General features: G+C 34.9%; 1 protein-coding gene across 1 annotated transcript; it reads right to left on the bottom strand.

Moving 5' to 3' along the window:
• Positions 1-201: 201 nt before the first annotated feature.
• Positions 202-26,788, bottom strand: LOC144451500 (spermidine synthase-like). Its single transcript, XM_078142365.1, has 8 exons — positions 26,559-26,788; positions 20,894-21,014; positions 19,942-20,034; positions 16,141-16,294; positions 12,861-12,944; positions 4,377-4,522; positions 2,972-3,094; positions 202-1,233 (listed from the first exon to the last, which is right to left on the bottom strand). The coding sequence occupies exons 1-8, from the start codon at positions 26,687-26,689 to the stop codon at positions 1,219-1,221; spliced, it is 867 nt and encodes a 288-aa protein (XP_077998491.1). The 5' UTR covers positions 26,690-26,788; the 3' UTR covers positions 202-1,218.
• Positions 26,789-27,379: the final 591 nt, after the last annotated feature.

Below are 27,379 nucleotides of genomic sequence, written 5' to 3'. Positions count from 1 at the left end.
TAGTATGGTAACAGGTTGAAGTCATGAATGCACTGGGGGATAATTTTTGGGTGCGGACCCAAAAATCAATTTTGACTGGATTCGTTATTCTTATTATTACCAGTACGTTATTATACCTACCACAGACTGACAAAAGAGTTTCAAAGAACATGTTTTAGTTGCAGATAATGCAATTTTAATCAATAGGTGATAATGTACAGTTACAGCTTCAGACAGATTTATGACTCATGATTGAATATGTCGGTCAAGATTAAAGTTAACATATTTTAGAATCCAATACGGCCACCAAATATGAACTTATGAACTTGATGAGAAAATAAAAGACTATCAGATTATCAATTTCCTTGAAAAGGAGACAGTGAACCAAAGTTCTTTTAATATTTCAAACAAATCAGGAACAGGCTGTCATAAAGCAAAAGTTTGGAGAGATTTTAACACTTAGACTTTTATTGACGTTGGTTCCTGAGGCACATTCTACTACATAAATGACAATTACCATAATACAGTAGACATGAAATATGGAACACAAAATGAATCATGCCATTTCTGGGATAAAGCTTTTGACCATATTGTACTTATAGGAATAAGGCTAATTATACCAAGCATGAGCCGAGTTGAACCAAAAATATGGAATGTATACTCTGGTCATTCTATGTTACGACAACTAGCATCTATGTCATGACAACACATGTCTACATCACTGATTCTGCTGTGTTCAAAATATGAGTCAAAACATACAAAATTGTCATTACTATCCCCAATTTTTCTTTGATATTACTGGCACTGATATAAATTTTATTCTCCAATATTTTCTTCATTCAGCCAGAAAACACTCATGACATATGGATTGTCACTACTCGTCTATCGACTCATATATAGACAAAGGCCACTTAGGATACTCGTAATTTCCTTGGCTGAATGAAGAAAATATTGGGGAACAACAACTAATTATTTTACCATTACTTTCACCATTACTTTCCTTAAACTATCAATTGTTTCTTGATACTAAACATCAACAGTTAAAATACACTGAGAGATTCAGTTGTGCTGATAAAGTAGGGTGCATGCTAATAAATACTAAAATTGGTACCTAATACACCCTTCAATATATAGGAGTCATTAAATATATTTCTGATCCCATGTTATGCCAATAATCGGCTAATATTCACTGGCTTATTCTTCAACATGTAGAGTAAATCTTCAGCATTGCATCATCCCCTATTTAGAAAGTTTCTGTGATAAATAAAGAAGAAAAAATCAAAGGTCATTCATTGGGAAATAGTGTGTAAACTCTCAAACATTCCACATAACTCCTGACAAAAGCATCACTGTAACCAGGTTTATCAATCAATCAATCAATCAATCAATCAAACAACCAATCAATCAATCAATCAATCAATCAATCAATCAACAAACCAACCAACCAATCAATCAATGTTTATTTGCATAAACTAGGCCACTGGCCTTTGTTACAGAAACTTTACAGGTTCACAGGTCACTTAACTTAAATTAATTTAACTTAATATCTAGTTGTGAACTTTTTGAATGTCAACAAATAAACAGTAGAATAGTGGAATCAGGTTTAAATGCATGAGCAAGTGTATTTGTGTAAATAAGAGACCAGGGACAACTAACCACTGTGACCTGGTTTGAATGTAAATGTGGCTGTATTTGTGTAAATAAGAGACCAGGGACAACTAACCACAGTGACCTGGTTTGAATGTAAATGTGGCTGTATTTGTGTAAATAAGAGACCAGGGACAACTAACCACAGTGACCTGGTTTGAATGTAAATGTGGCTGTATTTGTGTAAATAAGAGACCAGGGACAACTAACCACTGTGACCTGGTTTGAATGTAAATGTGGCTGTATTTGTGTAAATAAGAGACCAGGGACAACTAACCACTGTGACCTGGTTTGAATGTAAATGTGGCTGTATTTGTGTAAATAAGAGACCAGGGACAACTAACCACTGTGACCTGGTTTGAATGTAAATGTGGCTGTATTTGTGTAAATAAGAGACCAGGGCAACTAACCACAGTGACCTGGTTTGAATGTAAATGTGGCTGTATTTGTGTAAATAAGAGACCAGGGACAACTAACCACAGTGACCTGGTTTGAATGTAAATGTGGCTGTATTTGTGTAAATAAGAGACCAGGGACAACTAACCACTGTGACCTGGTTTGAATGTAAATGTGGCTGTATTTGTGTAAATAAGAGACCAGGGACAACTAACCACTGTGACCTGGTTTGAATGTAAATGTGGCTGTATTTGTGTAAATAAGAGACCAGGGACAACTAACCACAGTGACCTGGTTTGAATGTAAATGTGGCTGTATTTGTGTAAATAAGAGACCAGGGACAACTAACCACTTTGACCTGGTTTGAATGTAAATGTGGCTGTATTTGTGTAAATAAGAGACCAGGGACAACTAACCACTGTGACCTGGTTTGAATGTAAATGTGGCTGTATTTGTGTAAATAAGAGACCAGGGCAACTAACCACTGTGACCTGGTTTGAATGTAAATGTGGCTGTATTTGTGTAAATAAGAGACCAGGGACAACTAACCACTTTGACCTGGTTTGAATGTAAATGTGGCTGTATTTGTGTAAATAAGAGACCAGGGCAACTAACCACTTTGACCTGGTTTGAATGTAAATGTGGCTGTATTTGTGTAAATAAGAGATGATGATGATGATGATGATGATACACTTGTAAAATGATCATCTTCAGTCATTACCACAAAGACAGGCACGGTATTAGAATGAAAATGACTAAGCATTAAAATGCTTCATTGTAATTCACTTGTTACAAAACAAGATGGTGAACTCTCAAATTTCTAGAACCTTTGGCTCTGTTTGCTCGCTGCCACTAGATGGTTAGGGAGTAAAGCTTTAGCTAGAATCTTTAGCTCTATTCACTCGTTGCCACTAGATGGCGTAGTAGCAGATGGGCAAGTACTTCTTACCTTCTTAACTTCCTGTGGCAGTATAAATGCAGCCTTATGAATATCACTGTTATAATATTTAAGATTCAATTTTTCAACTTCCTCATCAGTCCATTTTCTTACAGGCTCACTGAAATTAGTATTCTGGTGAAACAAAATATAGGAATATGACACAAGACTTATTAGTAATTTCTTGCATTCAATTTGAGATAGAACTCGACGGGATTGGCCGGCAGAAACCATATATTTACGCTAATCCCCTAAACATGGAAAAATTCCGCGTTACCAAATTAATGGCTTAATGACTACCCAAAGAGTAAATAAACTACCGATCAAGTGGAACAAAAGATCACAATGTTAATGGGATGAAAAACCTTGGGATTTAACTTAATTTTCAGAGCAATAACCGATTGACAGTCAAGTTCACACCTCAAGTAAGGTATCTTTTCATATGGAAATTATTTCCAACCCCTACAGCGTTTGTGCCAGGGAATCTTGGCATGAAGGTGCCTTGGGAACAATTTCCCTGAAAAATCATGAAGTTCTCTCCAAACTTTGCAAAAGAAAGATTGTTCCTGGTCATTTCAAAATGAGAACAGAAATTTGAGAGTTCTCAAGGAAATTGATTATCCAAAAACTGCAAGAGTATTTAGCAGCCATATTGGATTCTAAAATGGCTTAATTTGATATCATTTTGACATTTTGTTCCAACAGCAGACGACTTCAGATTTGACATTTTGTTCCAACAGCAGACGACTACAGATTTGACATTTTGTTCCAACAGCAGACGACTACAGATTTGACATTTTGTTCCAACAGCAGACGACTAGAAATTTGACATTTTGTTCCAACAGCAGACGACTACAAATTTGACATTTTGTTCCAACAGCAGACGACTACAGATTTGACATTTTGTTCCAACAGCAGACGACTGCAAATTTGACATTTTGTTCCAACAGCAGACGACTACAGATTTGACATTTTGTTCCAACAGCAGACGACTACAGATTTGACCATAGCGAATACATTGTAAGCCCATTTAGGATATCATTGTTTTGCCATAAAATACGAAACATTTTAGTTTGAAATTTCATGATTTTACCACATTTTAGGTCTTCTGAGGTACGTGTACTGCTGGCAAAGATCAATGAAAGGTTGTGTGAATTCATTTTAGTGGCATGAAAACGTAAGAAATGAGTGTGAACATTGTGTCATGTGAGAATATAACAACATGAAACATAATACATGAACAAACAAAAATCTTGTATTATTCACCATGATAGCATTGTCCAGGTCTTCATTGCTACTTCATTGAGATAGAAGAATACTGATCACTAGGCAATGTTACCACAAGCACAAACATACCAGTTCAAAACAAACAAACAAACAAATATGCACGCAAAGCACTAGCAACGCACATACTCACCGGATCCAGACTACAGAGAACAAATCCAATTTGACCACTTGGGTAGGTTGGTATTGTACAGTAACCATAACTAACAACTGGGTATATAGTTCTACACATCTCCATTGTCTTTTTAATCAAAGGCACATGCAACATCATACATTCTCCTGTGAAATAAAAGTCATGAAACATGGTATCAAAAATTTGCTACACCAAGAAATATGTTTTTTTATTCACAACATCACAATGTAGTTTTTAACATAAATCAAAATTCAAATAAATATATGCAAAAAATAACATCCACAATGTTTTCCCAAAACCAAATACCAATATTTGATACTGGAGAATTGATGAAGGCGTGCAAAGGGCTGCACTGTGTTGGGTCATTCATTACTCTATAACATAACATAACATAACATAACATAACATGACATAACACTCCACTTGGCACCTATTAACAGTATATCCAGGTTTTTATAAATTCACCTAGTGAAATTACTTAACTTTTACAAATACTATGGAGTTTATGAGATAATGGAGATATACTTTCTAACTTCACTATCAGGCATCTGTTCATGCCATTCACAAATGAAATCAGTGAAGCTGCACTAAAAGAATAGCAAATGCTTTTCACATTAATACATTGTAATTATGCAAAAGATCCTGCTGTGTGTGTGGTGTCTCTGTTACTGTTTAATCTGGATGTTGAAATGTTTATCATTACGCAAAAAAACATTGTGTCCAATGAAAGAAACACCATGGTAACTCCAACTACACTGTAAGACACTGTATTTTATTGATATATCCTTTGATGTGGTTTAAAAGGTTTTAGTTGTTTACTCTACAAGCATTTTTTTATCATACTGGTCAATTCCCAAATAAAAAGTTCCCATAACAAAACATACATGTCTTTGAAATGTAATCAAGGCACCTCCAGTACTTACTAGTACTCAATGTTGCCACTTTCTAAGGAAATATTTTCCTGTGGTGCTTTTCCCCCCTTAAATAATGTTGCACAACTTAAGTCAAATGGAATGTATATGATTTATTTAAATTTTCCACATTCTATGTCAAGCTTTTGCTTTGCTCTTTCCTCCTTTTTTCTCATTTATCTTTGTTACATAATGTTGGATATGAATTTAGTCAAATCTTAGTCCATTTTAATCAAATTCCACTACATTCTATTAAAGGGCAGTTTTTTCCGTGATTAATTTTACATAAAATTGCATAACTTAGTGAAATGATAAGTATATTAGGTTTTATTATTTATATATTATGAGTATATTTTATTATTTATCTACTTTCCACTTTCTAAGGGAAGCTTTTGCTGTTTAATTTACAAGTAATGTTAACATTGCATAAATTAGTCACAAAGTATGCAATAAATTCCTGTAAACTCCATAGTATTTTTGTCATTCAGCCACTATTGCATCAAGTGTACAGTGATAAAAAAAATGCTGTCAAAGTCTTCACTCAGCTTGTTTGGAATGGCAGCCTTCTTATAAAATAAACAAGTCACAGTCATCAAGAGCGTATGGGCCAGTAATGGATTTATTAAGTTAACAATAATAATAATAATAATAATGCTACTTTATTGAGCATATTCCCACTATATGCCAATAGTACTTTACAATTATTACCCCTGGCATGGACCTACCCAGTATAACAGTATAACAGTCCTTTATACTTCCTTGACTCTCTGCGGAGTATGCAATACATTGCTTTGATATCACACAGAAATAAGACAAACACATTGCAATCTTTACCATACCTGGTCCCCTATGAATTGTCATAGATGTAACTTACAATCTTTATCCTACCTGGTCCCCTATCAATTATCATAGATGCAAATTGAATTAAAGTAATATACATCCACCAGCAAAGCACAACATAAGTCAAGACGCTTGTATTGAGATTTTAGCTGTATCTCTTTCACTTGTTTTATGTCACGGTGAAGACACATGTCAACATCAATGGCACCCACTGTAGTAGAATCCATAAATTTGTTTCCCCAAAATTGTTTTATGTGTGAGTAGAAATTAAACTATGACTCTCTAGAATCCATAAACATTAACTATTGCACCCCAGATGACTACGACACTAGAACATATGACCATTACTTTTCTAACAGTACAGTTTTAGTTCTACAATTTCTTTTTGAATTTTTATTCTCCAAGTGTTGACTTTCCCAGACTTTTTATTTATCACTGTATACAGGAACACAATATAGAAATACTGGATGGAGAAGGGGGGGGGGGGGGGGTGTAACTTGTTGAAACTATCTGTGCAATTGGGCAGGAAAGGCTATATATGAATGCACTAGAAGTACACAACATACGGCTTCTATCATCATTCACATCAATCTCTTCTCCTCCTTCTATAAAAAAAATTACATTCGTGTACATGTTGAGATTTTTTGTTTATGTTCAGTGCTGTGCTATGTAAAAGAAGAAATTTTCGTTATTGTGGCCATCTGGATGAGAGGTAGGCATTTAGTTTGGATTGTTACTTGGAAATAAAAACAATTCTACTATATTTAAGTACTTGAAATAAAAAAAAAGTGAAAAAACCATATACCAGGTTCATGTTTGTACATCAAATTTTAAACAATCAAAAATTGGATGTAAAGAGCTATTTTTTGTAGTTACAAGCAAGGACTTGGTCTATGTAGTTTCACTTTGTTTTTTCAAGTAGAAAAACATTGTGGACTTGTTTGGCTGCAGTTCACAAAAGTATGACTGCAGAGAACATTTCATAACAGTTTGACCACAGAGAACACTTCATGAGAGTCCAGCCACAGAGAACACTTCATGAAAGTACAGCCACAGAGTACACTTTATGAAAGTACAGCCACAGAGTACACTTTATGAAGTACAGCCACAGAGTACACTTCATGAAAGTACAGCCACAGAGTAAACTTTATGAAAGTACAGCCACAGAGTACACTTTATGAAAGTACAGCCACAGAGTACACTTCATGAAAGTACAGCCACAGAGTACACTTCATGAAAGTACAGCCACAGAGTAAACTTTATGAAAGTACAGCCACAGAGTACACTTCATGAAAGTACAGCCACAGAGTAAACTTCATGAAAGTAAAGCCACAGAGTACACTTTATGAAAGTACAGCCACAGAGAACACTTTATGAAAGTACAGCCACAGAGTAAACTTCATGAAAGTACAGCCACAGAGAACACTTTATGAAAGTATGGCTTCAGACAACTTTTTATGAAGTATGACTGCAGAGTACAGTTCATGAAAGTACAGCCACAGAGTAAACTTCATGAAAGTACAGCCACAGAGTACACTTTATGAAAGTACAGCCACAGAGTACACTTCATGAAAGTACAGCCACAGAGTAAACTTTATGAAAGTACAGCCACAGAGTAAACTTCATGAAAGTACAGCCACAGAGTACACTTCATGAAAGTACAGCCACAGAGTAAACTTTATGAAAGTACAGCCACAGAGTACACTTCATGAAAGTACAGCCACAGAGTAAACTTCATGAAAGTACAGCCACAGAGTACACTTTATGAAAGTACAGCCACAGAGAACACTTTATGAAAGTACAGCCACAGAGTAAACTTCATGAAAGTACAGCCACAGAGAACACTTTATGAAAGTATGGCTTCAGACAACTTTTTATGAAGTATGACTGCAGAGTACAGTTCATGAAAGTACAGCCACAGAGTAAACTTCATGAAAGTACAGCCACAGAGTACACTTTATGAAAGTACAGCCACAGAGAACACTTTCTGAAAGTACAGCCACAGAGTAAACTTCATGAAAGTACAGCCACAGAGAACACTTTATGAAAGTATGGCTGCAGACAACTCTTTATGAAGTATGACTGCAGAGTACAGTTCATGAAAGTACGACTGCAGAGAACATTTCATAACAGTTTGTCCACAGAGAACACTTCATGAAAGTACAGCCACAGAGTACACTTTATGAAAGTACAGCCACAGAGTAAACTTCATGAAAGTACAGCCACAGAGAACACTTTATGAAAGTATGGCTTCAGACAACTCTTTATGAAGTATGACTGCAGAGTACAGTTCATGAAAGTACGACTGCAGAGAACATTTCATAACAGTTTGACCACAGAGAACTCTTTATGAAAGTAAAACCACAGAGAACTCTTTATGAAAATACAGCCAGAGTACACTTCGTGAAAGTATGGCTGCAGACAACTCTTTATGAAGTATGACTGCAGAGAACATTTCATAACAGTTTGACCACAGAGTACACTTCATGAGAGTCCAGCCACAGAGTAAACTTCATGAGAGTCCAGCCACAGAGTACACTTCATGAAAGTACAGCCACAGAGTAAACTTTATGAAAGTACAGCCACAGAGTACACTTTATGAAAGTACAGCCACAGAGTACACTTTATGAAAGTACAGCCACAGAGAACACTTTATGAAAGTACAGCCACAGAGTAAACTTCATGAAAGTACAGCCACAGAGAACACTTTATGAAAGTACAGCCACAGAGTAAACTTTATGAAAGTACAGCCACAGAGTACACTTTATGAAAGTACAGCCACAGAGTAAACTTCATGAAAGTACAGCCACAGAGTACACTTTATGAAAGTACAGCCACAGAGAACACTTTATGAAAGTACAGCCACAGAGTACACTTTATGAAAGTACAGCCACAGAGTAAACTTTATGAAAGTACAGCCACAGAGTAAACTTTATGAAAGTACAGCCACAGAGTACACTTCATGAAAGTACAGCCACAGAGTAAACTTCATGAAAGTACAGCCACAGAGTAAACTTCATGAAAGTACAGCCACAGAGTAAACTTTATGAAAGTACAGCCACAGAGAACACTTTATGAAAGTACAGCCACAGAGTACACTTTATGAAAGTACAGCCACAGAGTACACTTCATGAAAGTACAGCCACAGAGTAAACTTCATGAAAGTACAGCCACAGAGTAAACTTTATGAAAGTACAGCCACAGAGAACACTTTATGAAAGTACAGCCACAGAGAACACTTTATGAAAGTACAGCCACAGAGTACACTTTATGAAAGTACAGCCACAGAGTAAACTTCATGAGAGTCCAGCCACAGAGTAAACTTCATGAAAGTACAGCCACAGAGTAAACTTTATGAAAGTACAGCCACAGAGTACACTTTATGAAAGTACAGCCACAGAGTGACTTTATGAAAGTATGGCTGCAGACAACTCTTTATGAAGTATGACTGCAGAGTACAGTTCATGAAAGTACGACTGCAGAGAACATTTCATAACAGTATGACCACAGAGAACTCTTTATGAAAGTACAGCCACAGAGTACATTTCATGAAAGTATGGCTACAGAGAACTCTTTATGAAGTATGACTGCAGAGAACACTTCATGAAGTATGACTGCACAGAACACTTCATAACAGTATGACCACAGAGAACTCTTTATGAAAGTACAGCCAGAGTACATTTCATGAAAGTATGGCTACAGAGAACTCTTTATGAAGTATGACTGCAGAGAATTCTTTATGAAAGTATGGCTACAGAGAATACTTTATGAAAGTACAGCCAGAGTACATTTCATAACAGTATGACCACAGAGAACTCTTTATGAAAGTACAGCCAGAGTACATTTCATGAAAGTATGGCCACAGAGTGCACTTCATGAAGTATGACTGCAGAGAACATTCATAACAGTATGACCACAGAGAACTCTTTATGAAAGTACAGCCACAGAGAACTCTTTATGAAAGTACAGCCACAGAGAACTCTTTATGAAAGTACAGCCACAGAGTACACTTCATGAAAGTACAGCCACAGAGAACTCTTTATGAAAGTACAGCCACAGAGAACTCTTTATGAAAGTACAGCCACAGAGTACACTTCATGAAAGTACAGCCACAGAGAACTCTTTATGAAAGTACAGCCACAGAGAACTCTTTATGAAATTACAGCCACAGAGTACACTTCATGAAAGTACAGCCACAGAGTACACTTCATGAAAGTATGGCTACAGAGAACTCTTTATGAAGTATGACTGCAAAAAGTACTTTATGAAAGTATGGCTACAGAGAACACCACAAACACTAATACCAATACCACAAGTATGCCACACTTACATTTCTGTGTCAAGGGGATCTGTCATATTATTCATATATTTCAGACTCCTGACATGGCCGTAAATTTCATACAGTAACATATTTGACTCCAATATGTTATGATCAATTTTAATAGCAAACATATTTAAATCAAACATGGTAATATTCACTGCCGACATGGCCGTAAATTTCACAAAGTAACATATTTAACTCCAGTATGTTATGATCAATTTTAATAGCAAACATATTTAAATCAAACATGGTGATATTCACTGCGGACATGGCTGTAAATTTCATAAACTAACATATTTGACTCCAATATGTTATGATCAATTTTAATAGTAAACATATTTAAAGTCACACATGGTAATATTTTTCAATATTATTTATGTTTGATATCAAATTGGAAATTGGAAATTTCCATAGCATAATTCTTGTTGGCTGCTAAAAATGTTAGATGCAAAAATTTGAAATACTGAAAATGTCTATGTGAATGACAAAACATCCATGTCTGAATACTTGTCAAGAGTGGTCCAATAGGCATTGAGCCATATGTAAAACAAATGTTACATGTTTGAGCAGAATATACAAATTATATTTTCAGGTTGCTCAGCATCATGACAACATGTGTTTACATGTGAGTCACAGCATTTGAATTCACCACTACCAAACCCTCAATTTTCAAAAGTTGAGTTTGTGTATGCAGAGTTATATGGATCTTTTTCTTGTATACTCGGCCACAAAATCCCCATGACATGTTTGTGTAACTGTATTCATAATAAATCTAATGAAATTGAGTTTTTGGAATAACACCCAAAAATCGGCAACAAAATAAAATCTCTCAATTTCAACCTCTTACTGCACTACTTATGTATACAACTGACCCCTAACTGTTATGTACTGTGTCTAATTATTTGAATCTTAATGATCTTCAATCACTGTGAATATATATTATTGAAAAAATAATATTCCAGTTACAGCTAGTGCAGCTTTAACAGGAATGAAAGGATGGAAATACTCTTAGTACACAATGCCCTCCTGTCGACTGGATTTTAAGCTAGGGAGCCTTCCACACACTCCAAACATTAGCTACATTACCCACACCATCCCACTCTATCACTAAAGTACAAAAAGTGTCTGCAAAAACAGTTAGCTGTTACCCACACCATCCCACTCTATCACTAAAGTACAAAAAATGTCTGCAAAAACAGTTAGCTGTCAACCACACCATCCCACTCTATCACTAAAGTACAAAAAATGTCTGCAAAAACAGTTAGCTGTTACCCACACCATCCCACTTTATCACTAAAGTACATAAAATGTCTGCAAAAACAGTTAGCTGTTACCCACACCATCCAACTCTATCACTAAAGTACAAAAAATGTCTGCAAAAACAGTTAGCTGTTGCCCACACCATCCCACTCTATCACTAAAGTACAAAGAATGTCTGCAAAAACAGTTAGCTGTTACCTACACCATCCAACTCTATCACTAAAGTACAAAAAATGTCTGCAAAAACAGTTAGCTGTTACCTACACCATCCCACTCTATCACTAAAGTACAAAAAATGTCTGCAAAAACAGTTAGTTGTTGATGAATAAATCAAACATATCTCATTCTTGGCACAATATGGTGAAACTATCTGAAACATATTGTCTTATGTTTATCTAAAAACATAAAATACAACATAAATATGAGTGACACAAAAATGTTTGGATTAAAATAGTTATATTATCTGAATCATGTATGAAACAGATTTTAAAAGAACCATAAAATGTACAGAAATATGTAGGATATGCTAATTTGGTCTTCTGCAGAAAATTGATAACATTTTGTCAACACAAAAATGTCTTTTTGAACACACTTTGCCAGGCATTTTATTTTTGTTCACACAAATTTTTTTAAATTGGGAGTTATCCATAAAATATTAGGTGAAAATTAATTTTGGGATTATGGATATCCCTTTTGCACTTTTAATAATAAATGTTGTAAATGATCTTCTTTAAAACCATGCTATACACATTATGTAATGTGTCAATTATGAATACAATCAGACATGCAAAGCAGCTGGACAGACCAACAGACAGACAGACAGACAGACAGCCAGACAGACAGACAGATAGATAGAGACACAAATAGACAAACTCACTGACTGACAGAGACAGACAGAGACACACACACAGGCAGACAAACAGGCAGGCAGGCAGGCAGACAGACAGACAGGCAGGCAGGCAGACAGACAGACAGAGACAGACAGCATTAATTCCTCCATTCAAACTCTGAAAAGACATTTTCAAATCACTGAGGATATAAAACTGCATATGTTGGCTAATTCATAATTACAGTTTATAGCTAATTCGTACAAAATAATGTTCCTATGGTAGTGTATATTGTATTGCCATGGCAACAAAACAGAACACTTACCCTGAGCACAAAGGATACCATTTGGTTTCAATGCTTGTTTCATTAATTCATAATACGGCTTTTCAAACAAAGCTTCAGCTGGACCTACATAAAACAAACATGAACATACCATTTGGAAAACAAAACAATCAAGTTTCATAAAAACAAGGCTTAGTTAATTTAATACTGTTACTAGTTTATAATTTAATACTGTTATTAGTTTATAATTTAATACTGTTACTAGTTTATAATTTAATACTGTTACTAGTTTATAATTTAATACTGTTACTAGTTTATAATTTAACACTGTTACTAGTTTATAATTTAATACTGTTACTAGTTTATAATTCAAGCAAAAAAATAAATATTTTCCAGTCTTTGAATGAATTATAAACAACTTGTAATCTATTTTTTCCACCCAAGCATGATATTACCTCAGTACTACTAGTATATAGGCATTATTCATTTTAAAATGTATTGGTGATGATTTCCCATGTACCTGTGTATTTCCGTTTACAAATGTAATAGCTACGTTATTTGAGTCTTACTGATTTTGGTTCAAATCGTTCCAATTAAAATCTTATTTAGTGAACTTGGTGGAATTTCATTATTTATTTTCCAACATTCTTTTTTATTCTGTGAGTGAGCACCTTGTTCCTTCATCTGACACAATATCATAGGAGTTCAGATTCAAATCCTGTACTTTTGTGTAGCCAATTAGAATCTGTCTTAAAATATAAGACTCAATGATCAGAATTGAACAAAGAGAAGCACCAAACAATACAATAACATTGTTGCCTGTGCTCTGCACTCGAGCTCTTTAGCACTGAGCAGTCTGAGATACTCTACCCATAAATTTTAGCATAAAATATATTAATTGCTCATTTGGTTGAGTAAATCCACTCAGTGCTTGGGATTTGAATATGAGTTACAATAGTATTGTGTGACAGTCAGATGTAGGAACAAGGTGCTTACATACGGAACAAAAAAATAACGCAGGAAACAGAGGTAAGTAAAGTTCACTACATCAGACTTTAATCATATTGGTTAAAATTTGGCAATTTAATGTTGGATTAAATTATAATTAACTTTAATTGATACCACTTTGTGTGGAGAAGCTGTGGTTACATTATACATAATTTTATCATTTTGATAAAACGGTGACTATAATATAAGTTAACTATAATTTGCTATGACAACCCTGGTTTGTCTTGTAAAATAAAGTTGTTTATTTGGTGTGTGGACTTTGTGGCCAACCTTAAAGTGTACATGCAAAGGTACATACTTTTTTTCGTAATTATGTTTATTTTGCCATAAAAATAAAGGAAATCGGGTTTGTAATAGTACATATAATTCTAACACGAGAAATTGCGCGAAAAATGAGGCACTCTTGGCTCAGCCACAGAGCACCTTCAGGTAAGTACCTCTCATTTGCATATGGATAGGACAGGATTTGGAACTTTATGACGTCACTTCGGGAACACAAACGCATTCGTCAGTGTATCTTTACATGCAAAGCCATTATGGTCGAACCAGAAGGTCAACTTCAAAACCCGTTTTCGCCAGAACCCGACGTTGAATATTGATCAGATTCCTCAAGCGTAGAGCAATACACTCCAGCATTAACATCTGATGGTGTGATTTAGCCAAATTCATTCGAACCGACCGCTAGCAGTAACGATAGTTCCTCTGGCAGTGAATGAGTATGTCCTAGTGAAGCCGTGTTGTTTACATAAAGTGGATGCTGTTATCAGCGTCCTTTGTTGACATAACTATTCAATGGGTGGAAAACAGCTCCTGCAGACAATGTAATCGAAACGAAAATTATGTAATATTTCCATACCCATCAAACATACAGAGAATGAGAATGGCTTCAAGAGTTCCCCATAATATTCTCTCAAGTTGTTCAAATGTAGCGTGTTGTAACAGTACATTCAATCTATGACCATTCAAAATCTTCGCGAAAGTAGACCCACAAATTTGTTAGAGCAGAACGTTTTGTTGGATAACCGTCCCTGTTGAAAGCTATAGTGTACACGTACTTTATTTCATTTTTCACTGCGTTCATTACCATCCACACAGTGACATGAAGTGGTTTCATCTTCTTTCAAAGCACGGCCCATGTTCACTGAAGCCGGCCGTACTGTGGTGTATTGTCTCCGACCATTTTTGTTTGAGTTTTTTATGGATAGACATGTCTTATGTTGTGGAAGTTATTTGACCTGGGAGCGTGAAGCTTAGTGCTGACTGTACTTTGCTGTGTCCATCCACTTTTGACATGTGATTGGCATGACACAGTAATTGTTCATGTAGACAAAACAATGGAAACAAAAATAGCAACATTATAATGAGCGTTGCCTCTTTTTACTTTGATATGATTTTGACGATGTATGTGATGTATCACAATGAAAACGATCGACTCCCAGCAACATGGAAATCAAAACATACAATCGGACTACGCATTGTTTAAAAACAAATGCTATCGTAATGAAAATATTTTATGAAGCTAACTTGCTTTCTTGAAAACATCATTTCAAATTATTTTATTTGTCTTCCTTTTTTCGGTTTGATCATGGCTACACCGGTGGCGTGGAGAACCCCGGCCCCGGTAAAATTTACCGACTTTCACTGTATGGCGTCACTGTCCAGTTTTTACGTGATTTCAACTGCCTTCACCCATTATTACCTACTCAGTTATATCACTCGGAAATGTGTGTAGGGTGATGTTTCACTGCGGGTGCTGCCGACAAAACACCAATGAACCATTGTTGTCGGAAGACTAAACTGGTACACCACAATATGTACAGTTACAGATAATACTATATGGCAAACGTAATTAGTAATTCATAAGTAAACATTACACAAAGGCTTGGAAGGCTTTTGTAACACGCGGGACATCGGCACCTTTCGTGAGCTGGTTGCGGTGCCGAAGTTAGTCGAAGCACAGGGGATTAAGGGGGCAAGTATTTTTGCGACTTTCTTGCCAATGCGCGCAATATTTAGAGGTATGAATGCAATTTCATTTATTTTTATGGCAAAATAAACATAATTACGAAAAAAAGTATGTACCTTTGCATGTACACTTTAAAGTAAACTTATCGGTGTGTTTAGAGAACCATGATTACACATACCAAAACTTTCAAACTGGTAGGGGACATAATGGCTACATTGTAAGTAAACTTACCAATGCTTTAGAGACATTGTGACTACATTGTAAGTAAACTTACCCTTGCATTGTGACATTGTGGCAATATTGTAAGTAAACTTACCAATGGCTTTAGAGACATGCTGGAGGACTTACCAATAGGATCTGAAGAATCTGTTATAATAACATCAAACTCTCCAGTGTGATTTTTCATAAATTCAAACCCATCTCCTATGTGTTGTATTAGTTTAGGACTACTATACCCAACTGACATTGTTGGAAGGTATTTCTTAGATACTTCTATAACTTTCTGTAAACAAATTAACATAAAATAAAACAGTAAAACATTAGTAAATTCAACTTAGAAAATGCCTGACAAGATTACCAGTCCCATTTTTCAGGGAATTATTTACATACACAAAAAATGAAGTACTACACATTCATGAATATAGTATTCTTACAAAAGTTAAAAATTGCTAACTTGTATATTTAATATTTACTGAAAAGGCATACAATCTGTAAGAACAATATATACGATTGGTGTAGGTTTTAGAGATAGTGCTTCCCACACTGTACTCACAGTTCTTTACAATCATTACCCCAGGAACAGACCTGTAACAACACAATTGACCTTATCCTCTCAGGTCCCAAATTATACAGCCGGGTTGACTGGGCTAACATGGTAGTTCAAATCTTGCCCAAAAGTGTCGCACATTGTCACATAAGCTCAATAAGGCAAACTTGTTCATTTAGGGGGGAGGGGGAGGGGGTCTGGTATCAATGCAATAGCTGAACTTCATTTTCGTACTTCTAACTTCTAACCAAGTTCCGACAGAAAACTTTCAGTCCTTCATTGTTAACAGTTTTTGTATTTACTTCTGAGATGTTGATAAGATGATAAAAATATACTTCTAATGTTTCTGGTATTTTAATGTGTTTACAATCATGTTTTTACATTAGGCCCAACAAAAGAAATTGTGTGGTTCCGATTACGCTCAAAACGGTTGATGTCGCACTTGTAAACTTTCATTTAGGGGAGGGTGGAGGGAGTTTTGACCTCATCTCAACATACGATGTTCATTTGTTGAGCTTGTACGACATTGTGTGATCATCCCTTAAGCTATTCATGTTCAAACGGCAGCTTTGGGGCCCAAATCAGCTTTACAATAGTTGCCCCCTGCATGGATCTATAGTGACACAATGACCCTTTATAGTTCCTCAACTCTCAGGGAAGCTTGCAATCTGTATTAGCCTGTATCAGCACATAGGATTAAAACATTCACACTGCAAACTCTATCCTACCATGTTCTAAATTATACAGCTTGGATGACTGGGGCACTACAAGCATGGTTCAAATCTTGCCCAAGGACTTTAGCTATACATACGTCAGTGAGGAGGTTCAAACTGCAACCCGCAGATTCCACGCTGGCCACTGTAACCATTCAATTATCAAATGACTCATGTACAGAGAGGCATACATAATTAATAAAAACATAAAAATTTATTTTTCAGGGTGGATTACTTTCATCGACAAAATATTCTGTCCATAACTTGTGTACCTTTGACAAATATAAATATAAAGATATATGTCTTCACTTCATTCATATTAATGGTTTTTTTTTTGTCATGTTTGCTTACTTAGTACTATGAATTAACCATTTTATTATCTAGAGAATGAATATTGATGATTAATCCAAATAATTCATCGAACAAATATTTGAATGCTGAATGATTGAGTGATCAGTCAGAGCTTTTACTTAAATTATCTCTCTACAGCAGTCTCCAATGAATAGCATCAGACTTGTATTTTATCTCTCTACAGCCTTGTCTCCAACAAACAGCGTCAGAGACATCATACATCTCTATAAAGTCACATGACATCACACATCTCTATGAAATCACATGACATCACATATCTCTATAAAGTCACATGACATCACACATCTCTATAAAGTCACATGACATCACATATCTCTATAAAGTCACATGACATCACACATCTCTATGAAATCACATGACATCACATATCTCTATAAAGTCACATGACATCACATATCTCTATAAAGTCACATGACATCACACATCTCTATAAAGTCACATGACATCACATATCTCTATAAAGTCACATGACATCACACATCTCTATAAAATCAAGACATCACACATCTATAAAATCATGACATCACACATCTATAGTCACATGACATCACATATCTCTATAAAGTCACATGACATCACACATCACACATCTCTATAAAGTCACATGACATCACACACATCTATAAAATCATGACATCACACACATCTATAAAATCATGACATCACATCTCTATAAATTCACATGACATCACACATCTCTATAAAGTCACATGACATCACACATCACACATCTCTATAAAGTCACATGACATCACACACATCTATAAAATCATGACATCACACACATCTATAAAATCATGACATCACATCTCTATAAATTCACATGACATCACACATCTCTATAAAGTCACATGACATCACACATCACACATCTCTATAAAGTCACATGACATCACACACATCTATAAAATCATGACATCACATCTCTATAAATTCACATGACATCACACATCTCTATAAAGTCACATGACATCACACATCACACATCTCTATAAAGTCACATGACATCACACACATCTATAAAATCATGACATCACACACATCTATAAAATCATGACATCACATCTCTATAAATTCACATGACATCACACATCTCTATAAATTCACATGACATCACACATCTCTATAAAGTCACATGACATCACACATCACACATCTCTATAAAGTCACATGACATCACACACATCTATAAAATCATGACATCACATCTCTATAAATTCACATGACATCACACATCTCTATAAAGTCACATGACATCACACATCACACATCTCTATAAAGTCACATGACATCATACATCTCTATAAAACTACAAGTTAATTGTAAAATCATTCACATTTTCTGTACCCTAATAATTTGCCAATTTTTGCCAAAATGATTTTTAAAAATGTCATGAAATATTACTTTTTCCACTCAATAATTCTGACATCCATCATCTTTTAATAGTCATGTCATGACAATATAATCAAACTTTAATGATTAGTTTGTCGCTATTTGCCTAAAGAGATGAACCAGATAGTGCCAATTACGTGGTTGAAAGAACAGGTGATAAATTAAAATTCTATCTAGATTAACTAGTTGTCAGTGATAGTGCATAAAATATGTGCAATTCTACACATTCCCTTTCCCAGATTGACTCTGACTGCATCAATATTTTGAGTTTTTGTTTCTTGAAATTGAATTTGAAGGCACATCATGTACTCTCCTAGAGAATGAAGGATGTTGTAACAAAGGAATTGCTTGTCCTGCCAACCAAAACAAATGTGGACTTTCTGGAATGCAATTATTTTACTCTCTACCTTAGGCAACCCTATTTATTGCTATGCTTCTCTCATCGTAAACATCTTTAAAATGATGGATTGGTAATAGGGTAAAAAAAAAAAAAAAAAAAAAAAAATTATGTGTGTGTACATTTGGTGAGGTTTTCACTGACAGGCTACCTTAACACTGGATGATTGATTGACAATTGATGCATCAGGACTCGGGTAAAAAGAAATGAAAACTGAACAAAAGTTAATGTATGTATCTATGTTGGTGATGTTGTGTCTGAATGCCTTCGAATTGAAAATTAAAAGTTAGAAATACAGTTTGAAATATGTTATCAAAGTGATATTTTGCTAAGGGTGGTTATAAAGTAAATCAAATCTACCCTGGTTCCTTAGTTATTTTATCGAGGTTCCCCAATGCTGATTATGCTGAGGGCACTATGTAGGTAAAATCTACCTAAGTTTTCCAGTCATTTTATCAGCGTTCCTTATTAGTGTTCATTGAGCAACCTGTAACAATAGTTATTTTTACCTCATCTATTTCACACTGAGTAACAGTCTCCACGCTGGGATGCTTTACACATTCCCTTATCACTCCTCCGTCTCCACCACCAACAACAAGAACCTTGTGAGGGCAATAAAAATGAAAAAGTACATTTGATGAGGATAGATAGAATAACATCAAAGTTCACATCCAACATTAATTCTTCATGCAAATATGCAGATTCAAGACATAAAATAGACTTTAAGATGTGCCATGTTGTTCAGCTCTATCAGGCTTCCAAACTGTGACTGTACTAAACTGCCCAATATCCTGCACAGCGCAACCAGATTTGGTTGCAGGCAATCATGCTGTAAAAGGTTGTGACATGTGACCTGCCTATTGCAGCGCATTACTGTTCATAAACAGTTACATGAATATTAATTAGGGGTTGGGTTACCCATTATCCTTGGCTTATAACTGTTAGTGTACCACATATAGCAATAAAGAATGTAGTGTTTTGAGTATACTCTACGACTCTGGTTATCTTTCCTTTCCCACTATGCCAAACACTAGTCAACTCAGTACTATAAATCTCGTCTCTAGAGATATATCTCAGTAAACAGGTTCATACTGAGGTTGGTACTTCAATAATCTACTAAACTTCTTTGATACAAAACCAATTCCAAGTTACTTTTGTTCATGCCTACATTGTGGTAATATAGGACAAACTGACAATGATAAATAATGTCCCATACTAGTAACAAGAAATGGATAAGGAAGTCCTCCCCAGTGATGAACAGGGATTTTTCAACTCAGTCACATATGGGGCAATTTATTCACCATACCACCATCTAGTGGTGAACAGTAATCATTATCAGTTTTTCCTGAGGAAGGCTGAGTCATGTTACTGAAATATACACATGAACAAAAGTAACTTGGTTGTGTATCAAATAACATTACTAAATTAGCGATATATCATCTAGCTGGTTGTCATACTTACATGTTTAGGATTAGGATGACTGTTCAATGGTAAATGGGTTATCATCTCCTGATAGGATGCTTCATCTCTCTCTGTACATTGAATTACACCATCTAATATCAACACATTACCATATGTTTTACTGCAAGAAATATGATGAGTTACATGTATATGATCACTCAAAATGAATAATTAGTTTTTTTGATTAGTTAAAAATAGTAACCTCTGTGGGTTGACTAGCACAGTCATGATTTATATCATGCCCTTGTACGCCTGACTTAGCCATTCAGAAACAAACAACAGTGTTGAGGCTTGAACAAGCAACTTGTAGATTGCAAGCCAGTCCCTCCTAATCATTCAACCATCATTACTCCACAGGAGGATAACATACTAGCAAAAGATTTGAACTCTCTATCAATTTGATAAAAACAGGAGAAGGTTTGATTTACCACATTTCACATCTAAATGTGCTTGTCATTAGTTTTGTGTTTATACATCTTCTCCCATTTATATGTTTGAAGGAATGCAGAGGACAAACACAAGAGACACAAAATATACAAGTAGTAACTTTATATAAATAAAGAAAAGTGGTCACAATTTATTCAGTTTAGCTTCTCTCTGACTGTATTTTGTACACTGATCTATTCTCTCAGGAACCTATTTCATTAGCTATTTGATTGCCAAATTGCATGCCTTTACTTTAGAATACAACCTACACTACAGAGTTATAAACAGCAACCATGTTCCCTTTACATGAAACAATTTCAAACAATAACACATACAATGTACATACATACATATTAAATATGTACATAGGTATGTACGTACGTACGTACATACATACATACATACATACATACATACATACACACACATATACATACATACATACATACATACATACATACATACATACACACAAATACACACACACACATGTAAGTTATGCATATTTTTCACAATTCTTGTTTCATAACAAAAAGTTACAAAATGTACTTGACTGTTTTATTACTGAAACATATGCATGAATCAGTCATCACTGGCAAAACTATTACAATTTCTAGGCAGCTATAACACTAACTACAAATGTACTACTACTGCATTATGAAATCTTTTCTCTCTTCATCATAGTGATTGAATCCCAACTGAAATAGTACAAGGAACGTGAAACCATTAATATTAATTAATTATTTATACTATTTGTCACATGCTCTAAAATTTTCAGGTATATTGTGTACTCAGTTCCTTTTCACAAATATTGGAGTATTATTGTATTTTGTTATAAAACAAAGCAAAGTTTTGAAATGCACTTCACTGCTGTACAAAGTTGTTTTTACATGTTTCATGCATTTGTTCACGACTGATATCAACCAAAGCTTTGTCACATGGAACTAATGTCAGAAGATACATTTTGATTCAGTTCATGGCATTCATCCATCAGCAAACCAATACTAGATTAGTGTTATACAATAAGTATACATTTTGATTCAGTTCATGGCATTCATCCTCAGCAAACCAATACTAGATTAGTGTTATACAATAAGTATACATTTTGATTCAGTTCATGGCATTCATCCATCAGCAAACCAATACTAGATTAGTGTTATACAATAAGTATACATTTTGATTCAGTTCATGGCATTCATCCTCAGCAAACCAATACTAGATTAGTGTTATACAATAAGTATACATTTTGATTCAGTTCATGGCATTCATCCATCAGCAAACCAATACTAGATTAGTGTTATACAATAAGTATACATTTTGATTCAGTTCATGGCATTCATCCTCAGCAAACCAATACTAGATTAGTGTTATACAATAAGTATACATTTTGATTCAGTTCATGGCATTCATCCATCAGCAAACCAATACTAGATTAGTGTTATACAATAAGTATACATTTTGATTCAGTTCATGGCATTCATCCTCAGCAAACCAATACTAGATTAGTGTTATACAATAAGTATACATTTTGATTCAGTTCATGGCATTCATCCTCAGCAAACCAATACTAGATTAGTGTTATACAATAAGTATACATTTTGATTCAGTTCATGGCATTCATCCATCAGCAAACCAATACTAGATTAGTGTTATACAATAAGTATACATTTTGATTCAGTTCATGGCATTCATCCTCAGCAAACCAATACTAGATTAGTGTTATACAATAAGTATACATTTTGATTCAGTTCATGGCATTCATCCTCAGCAAACCAATACTAGATTAGTGTTATACAATAAGTATACATTTTGATTCAGTTCATGGCATTCATCCTCAGCAAACCAATACTAGATTAGTGTTATACAATAAGTATACATTTTGATTCAGTTCATGGCATTCATCCTCAGCAAACCAATACTAGATTAGTGTTATACAATAAGTATACATTTTGATTCAGTTCATGGCATTCATCCTCAGCAAACCAATACTAGATTAGTGTTATACAATAAGTATACATTTTGATTCAGTTCATGGCATTCATCCATCAGCAAACCAATACTAGATTAGTGTTATACAATAAGTATACATTTTGATTCAGTTCATGGCATTCATCCTCAGCAAACCAATACTAGATTAGTGTTATACAATAAGTATACATTTTGATTCAGTTCATGGCATTCATCCATCAGCAAACCAATACTAGATTAGTGTTATACAATAAGTATACATTTTGATTCAGTTCATGGCATTCATCCTCAGCAAACCAATACTAGATTAGTGTTATACAATAAGTATACATTTTGATTCAGTTCATGGCATTCATCCTCAGCAAACCAATACTAGATTAGTGTTATACAATAAGTATACATTTTGATTCAGTTCATGGCATTCATCCTCAGCAAACCAATACTAGATTAGTGTTATACAATAAGTATACATTTTGATTCAGTTCATGGCATTCATCCTCAGCAAACCAATACTAGATTAGTGTTATACAATAAGTATTCACCAAGCACCCAAAAGAAGTCTTTAGTTCCAGTAATTACCAGCAATTGTAATTTTAATACATGAAATTGCATGAATACCTATCAAAGGCTACTAGATTTTTTATTTGTTCAATCATTAAAGTTAAAAGGTGCATCAATGTACTTTATAGGATACATGCACTTCATTATCTGAAACTATTTTATACCGGAAAATACCACTGCTACAAATCAATATTTATACTGGAAAAATACCACTGCTACAAATCAATATTTATACTGGAAAAATACCACTGCTACAAATCAATATTTATACTGGAAAAATACCACTGCTACAAATCAATATTTATACTGGAAAAATACCACTGCTACAAATCAATATTTATACTGGAAAAATACCACTGCTACAAATCAATATTTATACTGGAAAAATACCACTGCTACAAATCAATATTTATACTGGAAAAATACCACTGCTACAAATCAATATTTATACCGGAAAAATACCACTGCTACAAATCAATATTTATACTGGAAAAATACCACTGCTACAAATCAATATTTATACTGGAAAAATACCACTGCTACAAATCAATATTTATACTGGAAAAATACCACTGCTACAAATCAATATATATTATAAATTGATCTAAGCTATGCCCTACATGTATGTTACTTACATGTATATACATACTCGTAAATATTCCTGCCATCCATGGTTGAAAGCATACTTTTATGGACCATGGGGTTTTATCTCCCATTGTAGTCTTGGCTATTATTTTATTAAATACACAAGTACAAAAAAAAAAAAATTGAACAATAACAGTTTGTATCAGTTTGCCCAAAACAGATTTGTAATGTTCAAAATAAACAATAGAAAGAGTACTACATCATTACTTTTTGTTTACATTTTTATACTATATATATATATCTATTTTTCTTTTTATGTAAGATTTTTTAAACAAGTTAAATACACTAACATAACTATAACATATAAAATAGGAAAATTTATTTATTTATTTATTTAAAATGATAATAACAAAATATCCCAGGAGCTATGCTGTTGTGTTAGTGTAAACTCTTTGTTATTGTACATACAACAACAAACACTTTAAACATTTATTAGTCTTTTGCAATGTATTACTTGAACTTGAAGTTACGAACACTGACTTTGAGATTATTTGTCAGTGTTGTTTCACATCAATTTTTGAAGGAGGCCATGATAAAATTGTTTTATAACTCCAAAATCCAAAATAAATATACCCAATCCTCCTGCGTATATGGCCACTTTAAAAAGTGAACATCAGAACCCATATGAACTTGGACTAGTGAACATCAGAACCTGTATGAACTTGGACTATCAGAGCCCATACACACTTTGACTATCAGAGCCCATACACACTTTGACTATCACTATCAGAGCTCATACACACTTTGACTATCAGAGCCAATACACACTTGGACTATCAGAGCCCATATACACTTGGACTATTTATAGATGTATACATCCATGGACTATCACAGCCCATACACACTTGGACTATCAGAGCCCATACACACTTGGACTATCTATAGATGTATATGTCCACAGACTATCAGAGCCCATACAAACTTTGACTATCAGAGCCCATACACACTTGGACTATCTATAGATGTATACATCCATGGACTATCACAGCCCATACACACTTGGACTATCAGAGCCCATACACACTTGGACTATCTATAGATGTATACATCCATGGACTATCACAGCCAATACACACTTGGACTATCACAGCTCATACACACTTGGACTATCCATAGATGTCATCCATGGACTATTATCGCAGCCCATACAAACTTTGACTATCAGAGCCCATACACACTTGGACTATCTATAGATGTATACATCCATGGACTATCACAGCCCATACAAACTTTGACTATCAGAGCCCATACACACTTGGACTATCTATAGATGTATACATCCATGGACTATCACAGCCCATACAAACTTTGACTATCAGAGCCCATACACACTTGGACTATCCATAGATATCATCCATGGACTATTATCGCAGCCCATACAAACTTTGACTATCATCAGAGCCAATACACACTTGGACTGTCACTGTATCAGAGCCATGGCCAATACACACTTGGACTATCAGAGCCGATACACACTTGGACTCTGACACTGCTCAAACCTCATCTCCCATCTTTTTTATATTTTATTTTGTGTGACTCAACAATTTTCGGGGGGGGGGGTTTCCTTGATGGAGCGAAACCACTACTGTACAGTTAATACTGCAGCTTAGCTAAAGTTACACTAGTGAGTTTTTGCAGCAGTCACCTGGTCTTTTTTTTTCATTGTTATATTTATACTATTACTAGTGTATGAGTTTTGAGTGGCTAGACTAGATTAGTTATAGAAACTATTTTCTAGCCTCTCGCCCGCTCTGATACAATTATGCACACATTGTGTATTATATGCTTTCAATTGTTATGTTTTTTGTTTTTTTTTGTGATGGGTAAATAAATTACAATATATAAAATTACAATATTAGCCCTGCTTGCAGACGGTGCATGCGTTTCACTGAACATGCAAGCAGGAGTCGACTACCAAGTAGTCTATATAATGTATATAACACATGGTGTTCAGCAAGGTATCAGAAGAATTTTTATTTGACAGTTTGTTAGGCACGAAGTCGGCACTCACATTGAAATTTAGTAAACAAAAGTAAAACTGAAGTAAATAAATGTATTATATTACCTCTTGAATACAATCACGTCTTGAAACTTCGATCGCCCCTCATACAAGATTTCTTCCACCTCTAACGACATACTCTGACCGGGCCATAGCGGACTTAACTCGCTGAACCAACCGTTCTTCATCGCATTCATGGTGAGTTTCTATATCTTGATCGTGTCACGCTGACTGGTGATGTGAGGCTGTCGTCAGTCGGTCGTAGGCTTTATGTACTCATCAGACGAGGGACGCGTCGATTGAATGTATGGAACACACGTGTAGACTGTTAACCGGAAGTGTGAGTAAGTCTGTTGTCACACGACTCCAATGCACTTCCGGGGTTTTAAATTGCAGACGACATGTCGCTGAGCTTATATTGCCTACTAATATATTTGGATATCATCGGATATGTGCCAAAATTCAAAAACATTGTATTTTCGGCTACCATTCACATTTGTGTCCCAAACTTTTTGACGACTATATATGATGTAGGCCATGAACTATTAAACAAGACATTCTACGATTATTTTCAAATGGTGGCGGATTACACTGAGCAGTATCATTGCAATCGTAAATATTTTTGATGACATAAGAAAATTTTATTTTGGTTCTTCTGTTGTCTGCTGTCAAATTTGTCTCTATAAAAGTAAAATTCACGTGATGAAGATTGAAGATGAACCTAAACTTTAGCACATAGAAAACTCGTGTGACCAAAAATAAAATACTTACCAAGTGTTGGGTTTTTTTTCTCCACGTGGTATTCTCGTTATCCGTTGTTCATCGTGTCAACTCCAAATAAAAGCTCTGTAGTTGTACGTCAGTTGAAAGTTGAACACTAGGCTTAT

This window comes from Glandiceps talaboti, chromosome 21 (assembly GCF_964340395.1).
Source record: "Glandiceps talaboti chromosome 21, keGlaTala1.1, whole genome shotgun sequence".
Classification (NCBI taxonomy): Eukaryota; Metazoa; Hemichordata; class Enteropneusta; family Spengelidae; genus Glandiceps; species Glandiceps talaboti.
The sequence above is the reverse complement of the archived record's forward strand: the minus strand, read 5'-3'. Positions and strand labels throughout refer to the sequence as shown.

Coding starts and splice junctions, on each gene's coding strand:
- LOC144451500 (XM_078142365.1), bottom strand. CDS start 26,689: ATGAATGCGATGAAGAACGGTTGGTTCAGCGAGTTAAGTCCGCTATGG. Junction 21,015..26,558: donor GACGTGATTGTATTCAAGAG/GTAATATAATAC, acceptor TATTTCTTGCAG/TAAAACATATGGTAATGTGT. Junction 12,945..16,140: donor AGATTCTTCAGATCCTATTG/GTAAGTCCTCCA, acceptor TGTTTTATGTAG/GTCCAGCTGAAGCTTTGTTT.